Source organism: Pituophis catenifer, unplaced genomic scaffold (genome assembly GCF_029215685.1).
Source record: "Pituophis catenifer annectens isolate HBS135680 unplaced genomic scaffold, rPitCat1.0.hap2 SCAF_2, whole genome shotgun sequence".
Classification (NCBI taxonomy): Eukaryota; Metazoa; Chordata; class Lepidosauria; order Squamata; family Colubridae; genus Pituophis; species Pituophis catenifer.
The window spans coordinates 173178415-173189168 of NW_027256882.1; the positions used below are offsets into that span (position 1 = coordinate 173178415).

The 10754-nt window shown below is 39.8% G+C and overlaps 1 protein-coding gene across 1 annotated transcript; it reads left to right on the forward strand.

The window, feature by feature from the left end:
• Window positions 1-3620: 3620 nt before the first annotated feature.
• On the forward strand, window positions 3621-5802 carry LOC139310288 (homeobox protein prophet of Pit-1-like). Its single transcript, XM_070934448.1, has 3 exons — window positions 3621-3646; window positions 4408-4690; window positions 5449-5802. The coding sequence occupies exons 1-3, from the start codon at window positions 3621-3623 to the stop codon at window positions 5800-5802; spliced, it is 663 nt and encodes a 220-aa protein (XP_070790549.1).
• Window positions 5803-10754: the final 4952 nt, after the last annotated feature.

Genomic DNA, 10754 nt, shown 5'->3' on the forward strand with positions numbered 1-10754 from the left:
CACCAGCCTAGCTTTAACAGAGGGTTGCAATAAACTCTTAACAAAGACCTGGCCTCCAGAAGGAATTATTGGGAATTTTAGCTGAGCAAGACTCATCTAAAGCACCTGTGCACGTCTGTTGTCTGTGTAAAGGACAGCTATCTTTGGATGCTTTCATAGGTACACAAACCAACCTGCCAAGCTGCAGCCATGCCCAGATTTCAAATACTTCATGCTTCTTAGTCTTGCTTTATTCCTTCCCTTTGTTGAACATCTCCACCACTGAATGATGCCCTCCAGGCCAAGAAACAGGAGGCATCTAGTAAAGCTGCAAGATGCCCTGACACACCCCCACCCAGTCAGGTGAAAAAAGTGACGTCAGCCTTCACTTATAAGTTTGGGAATGGGGAGCACTGAAGATCTTAAAGGAAATGGAGGATGGACAAGCAGGCAAGAGGAAGAGTGTGGGGTTCACTGCAGCATATCCTGAGAGAGCTGGTGAGTTGAAGAACTTTGGTGTACAGGCAATAGGGATATTCAAAGGGCACCTAGATGCAAAGCAGATTGAGTAGAAGAGGGTGGGTTGAAGAAAAGGTCCACTAACAAGTTAGAGAAAGGTTGCTGTGTGAAAAAGGTTTCAGGGTTGTACTTATTGGGAGCCAGCACATTGCTGATCCATTCCCAAATGAGAGATCATGGGAACTAGTAGTTAGGATTCATGAACATGTTCAGGATAGATTGAGAAATGCTTTTTTTCCCTAACCACTGGGGTTGAAATTGTTTTCAATTCTGTGCTTTGGTTCTTTATGAAATTAACCATGCTTGCTGTGCTCTTTTTTTTAATTTACTTCCTCCCTTCCCTTCCCTTCCCTTCCCTTCCCTTCCCTTCCCTTCTTTCTTTCTCTCCTTCCCTCCCTTCCCATTTAATCTCCCCAAGATATGGCACAGGAAAAATATGCCAGGAAATTACATTACCTAAATTTTAAGCAGGCCATTTTGGCTATCTGGTCCACTCTTTCCTCAGAGCAGAACTCCAAATTAAAGCATTCCTATATTTCTTCTAAAGCAAAAATTGACTTGGACAGAATAACACAATAAAAAGACATATCCAGGCACTACCTGAAGTTTTGATTGCTTCTGTCCTCTGAGTCCAACTCTACAAATCTTGCAGCCTGATTCACTGCACAAGACCCCCAGATATAGTGTCTCTTGCATTTGCCTCCAGTCTTTCTCTTTGCACTGCAATGGTGGGGGCAGGAGGGGGGGAACCCACACTCTATAGGGCTGCGTACCATTGTGTGACCTCTTAGTTGCTAGAAAAGGACTTTCTCAGACTTTTGGAGGAGCAGGGTTGGTTAATCTGGGATTCCTGTATTCAAGACAGAACCGTGGCCCTGCTTGGTGTGGTTTGACTGGCAGTTCTGTTAAACTGGGCAACTTTCTTACATCCTCAATAAAAACATGGCCCTGGGTGGAGGGAAGGAGGACTTTTTTTCCCCATCACAGAAGGCCTCCTCAACCAGAAGATAGTAGGGGGAGATTGAAAGTGCTTAGAAGATTTATAATCCTCAGAACAGGTCCTCCCCAAACTGAGGGATGCACACTTCTTAATGAGAAAGGTCTTTGGCTTCAAATCTGGATGCTCAAATTCCTCAACACTGCGGGCCCAAATTAATTAGTTTCTCAGGCAAGGCCATTGTGTTGTCTTGATTCTCACGATCTCAAGTTCTCTCAGAAAGTGGGAGCTGAAGCATCATATTTCCCAAGCTTAATCCTAGCTATTTTGGTGAGATGGAACTGAGAAAGAAAAATACTGTTTCTATCACAGGATTTCATTATCAATATACCACAGTGTCTGATGCTGCCAGCTGCCAGCATTAAAAAACATTAAAATATAAAATGTTCAGCCAAAGATACACAACATGTTGGCTTTTCTTAAGAGGTATTTTGCTGTGCTAAACAGTGCCAGTGAAAGTAAGTTATCCTTTCATAGACAATCCTAGGAACTTAACACCACAGGTGATTCACTCAATACTGTTTCTTTAAACCAATGGTCTTCAAAGAGGGAAACAATAGCATCCAGGGGTCTGCAAGACATTATGTTAGAGTGCAGAAAGAAAACTTATCTAAAAAAATAAAGATATTAAGCTATACCAATATAGAGAATATTTAAAATGTAGCATTTGTATCTTGAGGACATGTTTTATAATGTACATATTAGTACACTGTAACATGTATATAATTTATACATGAATATATAGTACATATATGTGGGCAGGGGCCCATGTTCAACACATCGTTACTGTTGGATAGTTTTTCACTATAAGGGTGTGCAACCAAAAGAATTGTGCAGACATTCTAGACAATAACTATTATGTGAGAGGCTGATTCTCAGTGGGTGTAGGGAAGAAGGTCCCCATCCAATTTAGAGAAGGTGGTTCCCTAACAAGTTTTTATGGCTTCTTTCAAAAACCAAAAGGGAAAGCAAAGTGGACCAGCAGTAGTGCTACAGAGGATCATTTTCTTTCTTTCTTTTTCCATTTTTAAAAAATGCTTCTCTGTTCCAAAACCATCCACAAGTGCTTCTTCTTCTTCTTGCAGCATTCTGAAGGGCACATGCAGCCCACAATCTCATATCTGAAATTCCCCCTTTATCCTCACATTGTGTTTAAACAGACCAAGTAGCTATATTGGCTCAAGTGTAAATTTGGTTAATGATGCATGTGTGGCTTAGATTGAGAGATTAATTCAGCCCTATAGCATGGTTTATGAGTCAAACTATCTGGCATAATTAAAAAATGGAGTAACATGTGTGGCAGGGAATAGCATTGGAAGAATCTGAAGCAAAACAAGATAAGATGGGATGGGATTGGATGGGATGGGAGAGATAGGACGGGGAAAAAAGTATTTTATTTCTTGCTGCAACTGCTGAGTTCCTAATTGCCTTCTCATACCATTGCTTCTTTATTATTGTAAAAAGCAGCCATTCAGATACTGTTATGTGTGTCTATATAGATTATGGGAGTGTGGGGTTCAGCTGCCCCTTCATAAAGTACCTTTTCTTAAGTGCTGTTAGGCTTCCCTAAATTTTTCATCATTATCACAATACTTTAATCAATCCCCTTTAGTACCTTTCAGATCCTGCATAATGTAGGAAGTTTTTAAAATGAGGTAGGTTTGCCCACAAATTAATGCTAGCATCGTATCAATGTACAATATACAAAAGGATTTGATATGCATGTAGTGTTTTAGTGATGGGCTGGTTTTTTGTTTTTGTACACCACTCAGAATCTGATGGACTGCGAGGTCTATAAATATGGTAAATAAATAAAGAAGTAGGGGGATATTCTGAATGGTATTACTAGCTTCTGGTTTGAGGAGGCCTGCGAAGACCTTTTCATGTTGATCCCCTGCTTCAGGTCTTTCTGATGACAGCAGCATTCCAAGTCAGAGGATTGCTATGCCAATTTCTTACAATCCCTGCTGCCCTTTATAGTACTGTACTGAAAACGGAAGTTCATCGAGCCAGATGCTAATGGAGAAACTTCATTTCTTCAGTGCCCAGTGGGGCTTTCTCCACTTGCATCTAATCAAGAAGACAAAACATGTCTACATCATCTTGTTTTGGCCATGTGCCCACGATGTTGCTTTCATCTCCATCCCTTGAGTGAGCAGACTTGAGTCAGCTTTCATTGTACCTGACTTAAAGTAAAAGACATTTCCATATCTTGAGGCTGCTCTTATTCTGACACCATAAAATGCTAGCCTCAAGTCAAGATATGTAAAATCTGCTAAGCTTCATTGTCCAGGACCTCTGAGGGAAGTCAGCAGACTGCAATGACCAAGAATTAATATGACAGGACCCAGCATTCATGGAATTAGTAGAAGCTGTTTTCATTAGAGAAAAGCCTTTCTAAACATTAACCTTCTCTTTTTTGTTGTTATTGTATTTTGGGGGGCAGGACTTTTTTTGAAATTAAACAATCAATTACCAAGAATAACTATGTAAATTGGGTTTTCCAGTGTTTACTTTTAGAAAACTAGTCATCTAGATATAACTTTGTAAGCTGCCCTGAGTCTCCGGAGAAGAATGAATGAATGAATGAATGAATGAATGAATGAATGAATGAATGAATGAACGAACAAACAAACAAACAAACAAACAAACAAACTGCTAAGAAGATGAGGCAAATGAAGGTCTAGACAAGGGCCTACCTTCATTATAAATCCATCTCCAAAACTGTTGTGCTCCTATTCCATGTGTTAATGAATGATACTCCTGGATATGGTATTAAGTACTAGTTACCACACCAAAGTACTGGTTACCACATTCACAAGAATGGGAATTATTCAGGCAATTGCAGCAGGCCATATTTAGAATATTTGAATATTCTGAATAGGAAATATTTAAATAGAGGTTCCTTGCAGATTAGAACAAGAAGACATCGTGGAATTTTCTTATTTCCTTCCAGATGTTGACGTTTCCCTCTATAAGAAATTCCCTGGCCTGGCTGGAGGCTCCCTGCTTTCTCCAGCAGTCCCTGACTCTCTGAATACAACTGCCATTCCTACCCGCCGTCGACACCGCACTACCTTCAGCCAGGACCAACTAGACCATCTGGAGACAGCTTTTGCAAAAAACCATTACCCTGATATTTATTGCCGAGAGGAACTGGCCAAGGCTACCAAACTCAATGAAGCTCGCATCCAGGTACCTGATCTATAGAACCAGAGAACTTCTGATTAATGGTCTACTAGACACATTAAACTAGCCCGAAAAGGCTTTTTAGAAATTGGGTAAATAAAGCAGCCATGGGTTGTCCCTTGCTTTATACCAAAGGATCTGTTTTCCATCAGGAGTGCTAATGGAAATTCATACTGGATAAAATTCACAGAACATGGACAGAACCATCTATTTCCCTCTAAAATATTTTCTGCCAGCCCTTCCTCTTTTCCTCCTCAAATGGCTGTCAGACAAGCAAGGTATTGTGTTTGCTAGAGATGTGAGTTCATTGCTAATATGAGCCTGCTAGGTCAAGGGCCACAAGAAACGGAGGCTCATTAATCATGTGCCCACCCGCTCACTGCCCATCCCTACTACGTACCACCACAGGTTAAAGGATGTTTGATTTTTAACTATTTAATGCCACGTGCTTTCCTTTTATATTTTGAATTTTAAGTGAATTTATTGCCCAATAATATTTTAGTATTTTCTTAATCCTGAAATTTGGCATCTGTTTAACCTTAAATATTCAGTACAACATTCAGCATAAATTTGAGGCATTCACAATCTATGTGATGCAGTAACAGCGAAATCACTTACCAATCTCTTAAGAAGGATTTCAGCTGAGAATGCAAAATCCCAGTAGTTGCCAAGAACCTCCCTTGGCCCTTTAGACAAACATGGCTGTTATGCAATTTTGCCCTTACTATATTATTCATAATTGGCTTTTGCTCTATCCTTGTCAGGTGTGGTTCCAGAACCGGCGGGCAAAGCAGCGAAAGCAAGAACGGGCCCTACCAAAGCCAACTACGCCTGCTGTTCTTTCTATCTGCCCCATTCCTGTACCTCCTCCTCGACAATACCAATATTCCCCCACACTTGGACCACATTCTCATTTATCCCACTTCCCTTCCACCTACACTCTACCGCCCCCCTCTCCTACTTCTGCCCCTTTTCCTTGTTCTGTCCCTCATCATCCTCAAAGCCCTCGTAGTCATGAAGACTGGTATAATTCACTGCGCACTTTTGGCTCTTCTACAGCTACTCCATCCACTTCTATGCTCTCTCTTAATCTTGATTCCGGTGTACACTGGGACTAGGAGCTGTTTGCTTGCAGGAACTGAGGGGAAGTACAGGTAGTGGAGGTCATGATAAAGATACCCAAAGGTGTCCTGTTCATTTTTTTCTGGCAAAGCTGTTTTCTAGGCACGTTTTCAGTCTCAAAGGGTTTGTGCTTCAAACATCTTTATTCCAATTTGACACAGAATAAACCAAAATCAGCTGGGCCGCAGATGACAAAACTTAAAACTGAGGACCAATGTGTATAGCAGTATCAAATTTTAACAAATAAATAAACAAATGTGACTTTTGAATAAAATAATGTACAGGTAGTCCTCTATTTACAACCATTTGTTTAATGACTGTTCAAAGTTACAACAGCCTGAAAAAAGTGACTTATGACCTTTTTTCTCACTTATGACCATTCCAGCATCCCCATGGTCACATGATCAAAACTTGGATGTTTGCTAACTGGCATGTATTTAAGATGGTTGCAGTGACTTGGGGTCATGCAATCACTTATTGTGTCTTTCTGACAAGCAAAGTCAATGGGGAAGTGAGATTCTCTTAACAACCGTGTCACAACTTTAACAACTGAGTGATTCACTTAATAACTGTGGCAAAAAAGGACATAAAGTGGGGCAAAACTCACTTAACAACTGTCTTGCTTAGTAATGCAACTTTTGGGCTCGATTGTAGTCATAAGTTGAGGACAACCTGTACAAACTTTAATCTAAACAAATGCTATTACAAAATGATCTATACAATCTGTTAGAACTTTGGAATAGAGTCTGAAAATCAAATGCTTCAGACAGATAGGTATGACACTTTATAGGTGTTTCTGTTCAAAGTGATGGCAGGTCAATTTCCAAGAAAATCCTGTGGTTATGTCCATGTAGTTATCAGGAGCCAAGTTCAATCTGAGGGTTTTACTATGTTTTTCCTTCAGGGGAACATGCATACCATTCCTCTTCCACTACTTTCCCACAACAGTCCTAGTTTAGCCCCATAACATGTTTCTCTATGCATACTGAATTGAAATTTAACTTCCATTACTGTGATGGAGTGTAGTAAGCTAAGATTCCCAAAGGGGGGAGGGGGTGCATTGCAGAGGAGTAAGTCAATTCAGCCCAGATGCTATGTGTGTGAGAAAGAGGGTGAAGCCTCTCCCTAATAGTTCACAGAATATATTGTAGATGCAGATAGTAGAATGCCCAGTCTGGCAAGATTTTTGTCCTTAGGTGTGGAACAATAAAGAACTCCATTTGGAAGAATCATGTGTCATTCTTGGTTTTCAACCTGACAATTACCCTCACACAGCATAATGCTCATAATATCAGGGAGTGAAAAATGTTTTAGTCCAGCAACTGGAAAGTACAAGCTTGCAGAGAGAGAGAGATGATAATATTTCTTGTGGACCATGGATAACAACATTCTTTTTTTTTTATTTTTTTTTATTTTTATACACAAACAAACATTTAATACATCAGTCATTCCTTCCATGTGACATCTCGGTGTTTTCTCCATGACCTTGTCTTTTTGTTGTTTCTTCTGTCTTCATTTTTACTTAATCTACTACAACATTTCTCCAAAAGTACAATATTCTAATTATACCATTTTCTTACATAACTATTAGTTTGCTTATCTATATCTTTTTTCTAACCAATGGTAAAATTGATCCCATATCTTAAAATACTCTGAATCCTCTCTTTAATTATCAAAGTTAATCTATTCATTTCTGCACAGTCTAAATTTTTTTTTAATTATTTCTCCTTCCAAGATAATAACATTCTGTAGTTCTGCACATCTGCCTTTTTTCTCAGGTGCTGTCAAGCCTGACTTTAAATATGGGTAAGAGAGATAAAACCGTAATCCTGACTTTAAATCTAGGTAAAAGAGATATGAAAATAGACTCAAGATTCAATCCCTTCCTAGCCTACCACTTCTGCTATACTTACAAAGCAATAGCTATGTTCCATTTCAGTTCCCGAGAATATTTTCTAAATATTTTCACACACTTGATGCCGGTCATTCAATGACAATTTTACCTTTCAAAATAAATGTTTCATGCTACTTCTCAGCTTCTGACACTCCCTTGCTTCACTTTACAAACTGTAATAAAAATATCAGCGGGGAAAGTGGGCTTCAATCCCCCAAAGGAAGGAAAGTTGCTATACACCCCAGATATCATACAACCACCTCAACAAGTTTCTGCCCCTTTTCTCCAGCCTCATTACACATTGTTGGGGGAGAGGGAGAGGGATCAGTTCAGTAGTGAAATCCTCCAGATTGCCACTGGCTCGCTGCCCGTGCATGCACAGTGCACATCAAATGCACGCTGCATGCACACAAGTGCAGTGTGTGCCAAGTGCATGCTGCACACATGCGCAGTGCATGCCAAATGCATGCTGCGCATGCACATATGTGCAGTGCGCACCAAATATGCGCTTCATGCGGGAAAAGGCCTAACAAGGTAAGTAGAACAGCGAGGGGGAGGAACAGCTGTGCCGCATGATTTAGATTCACTAGAAAGCAGGATTTCCTGCTTTTTAGGGAATATAAATCGGGCGGCACAGCTGATCATCGGAAATACCAGTTCGGATGAATCGGTAGCTTTTATCACTACCAGTTCACCTGAACCGGTGTGAACCGGTAGCATTTCACCCCTGGATCAGTTTGATTCACTACTTTCAGAGCACTTCTGATAATATCTATTTGAAACATCAATAAGAGTTTATGTAATGGTCAATATCAACATGAATCCAGCTTTTTTTACTCCAAACCACCTGCACGTCATGTATATTCAGAAGCATCATTCATTGCTTGTGGTATTTTGGAAAAGCTGCTAAGAAAAGAGTGCCATGTATGGATTTGGATCCACTTCCTTGCATGAGTGAATATCCCAATGCATCCAGGCACTTATCCAATGTTTAGGCTGCAATTTACTATACACGTATTCAGTATGCTCACATCTCAGCAGGCATGTGCAAGACATGCATTAACTTCTCTAGGTGCTGAAGGTGAGCTTAGACCTTGAGAAAATCTGAAATTGAGATGATTTTTTCTGGGAAAGAGATTAAAAATTATGATGTTCCCTTTATGTATACGTTGCAATCAGCTTTTGAGCATAATTCAAGGGGCTAGTTATTACCTATGAACCATTGTAAGGCATAGGGCCCGGATATCTGAGGGATCACTTACCTCTAATAATTTCTGTCCATTCAGTAAATTTTAGCAGAGTGGGTGAATTATGCCATTGTTCTAATTCAGACAAAAGTGGCAAGATCCCTATTATCCCTATCTTCTGCGGGGGGGTTGTATATGCTGCTCTGAACTCTGGGCATACAGCAGTATAGCTATATTGGTTAGCCCCACAAAATAACTCCTTTCTACTCCTATCACCTGCAAATAGTTTTTAACTTCTATATGTATTTGTATTTATTATGGCTGTTCACCGCCCTGAGTCCTTCGGGAGTAGGGCGGTATACAAATATGAAAAATAAATAAATAAATAAATAAATCCAGTCACAGCAGAGAATCAAGGAATATTTCCAGATTGCAGACACGTCCCTTCCAAATGAATAACAGAATAACAGAGTTGGAAGATCTTGGAGATCTTCTAATCTAGTCCAAACACCTGCTCAAGCAGGAAACTCCATACCATTCCAGACAATTGGCTGTCCAGTCTCTTCTTAAAAGCCTCCAGTGATAAGAGCACCCACAATTTCTGAAGGCAAGATGTTCCATTGGTTAACTGTTCTGTTAGGAAATTTCTTATTTCTTGGTTGCTTCTCTACTTGATTAGTTTCCATTCATTGTTTCTTCTCTTGCCTTCTGGTGCTTTGGAAAATAGGTTCAACCCCCTTTTTTGTAGAAACCCCTCAAATATTGGAACACTGCTATCATGTCACTCCTAGTCTTTCTTTTCATTAGATTGGACAAATCCAATTCCTGCAACCATTCATGTTTTAGTTAACTTATTTATGTCTTCATGTTTTAGAATCTTGTTTGCTATTCACAAATAGAAGTTATTTGGGGGGGCAATATATTCAAGCTTCCTAGTAAGCCAGCAGGAGCAGATCATGATCCTCTCAGCAGCATTTCTTGTCTTTAAATATATGCCGAACCCAAGGGGAGAAAGGAGATGTGACGGCAACCTTTTGTGCTTATCCTAGCAACTACAGTACATGCCAGAGATAGCTATGTTTGTAAAACTCAAGTTATCTTGACTGCTAGAATGGAAAAAGTTCAGAATGAAATGACAAAACTTGCATCTCCATAGTCACACAAGAGATATCTCTAGGCCCCATCTGCTCTTTCACAGATTGGGGACAGAATTGAAGTGACAGCACACTATTCAATGAGGGAACCCTATACCAACAACTGATTGTGCTGACTAGGTGATTATGGAGGAGTAAGCGTTCACTGTAATGTATTTACATAGCATCATGCTGGTCAACCTGCTCTCCCCCTTCAAAGGATCTCCTGAGTAGACAGGCACAGAATTAGATTGTTAAGCTCTGACCAACAAAAGCTCCTTTTTAAAAAATCTTCAGAAAAAAATATACACCGCTCAAAAAAATAAAGGGAACACAAGCAGGAGACATCCAAGATCTGAATGAATGAAATAGCCTTATTAAATACTTTGTTCGTTACATACAGTAGTTTTGTGTTCCCTTTAGTTGTTTGAGCAGTGTATAAACTACTGTATGTAAAGAACAAAGTATTTAATAAGGCTGTTTCATTCATTCAGATCTCAGATGTCTTCTGCTTGTGTTCCCTTTATTTTTTTGAGCAGTATATTTATTATTGGATTTATAAGACCACTCAATTCAATAATGGTGGCATGCAAAAAAGAACAAACCAAAGCCCCCCAAAAAACCACATATGAGAGAACTTTTTCTTCCCAAGCATTCTTCCTTTCGTAGCCAAACAGGCATTTCTTCTCCTCTTGCCTAACAACTGGGCAACTTTTATGTCAGAATACACCGAC

What these genes read in the sequence shown, in the direction of transcription:
- LOC139310288 (XM_070934448.1), top strand. Translation starts at nt 3,621, where the DNA reads ATGTTGCTTTCATCTCCATCCCTTGA. An exon ending in CTTTCATCTCCATCCCTTGA is followed by an intron (nt 3,647 to 4,407) that starts GTGAGCAGACTT and finishes GGTTCCTTGCAG; the next exon opens with ATTAGAACAAGAAGACATCG. An exon ending in TCAATGAAGCTCGCATCCAG is followed by an intron (nt 4,691 to 5,448) that starts GTACCTGATCTA and finishes TATCCTTGTCAG; the next exon opens with GTGTGGTTCCAGAACCGGCG.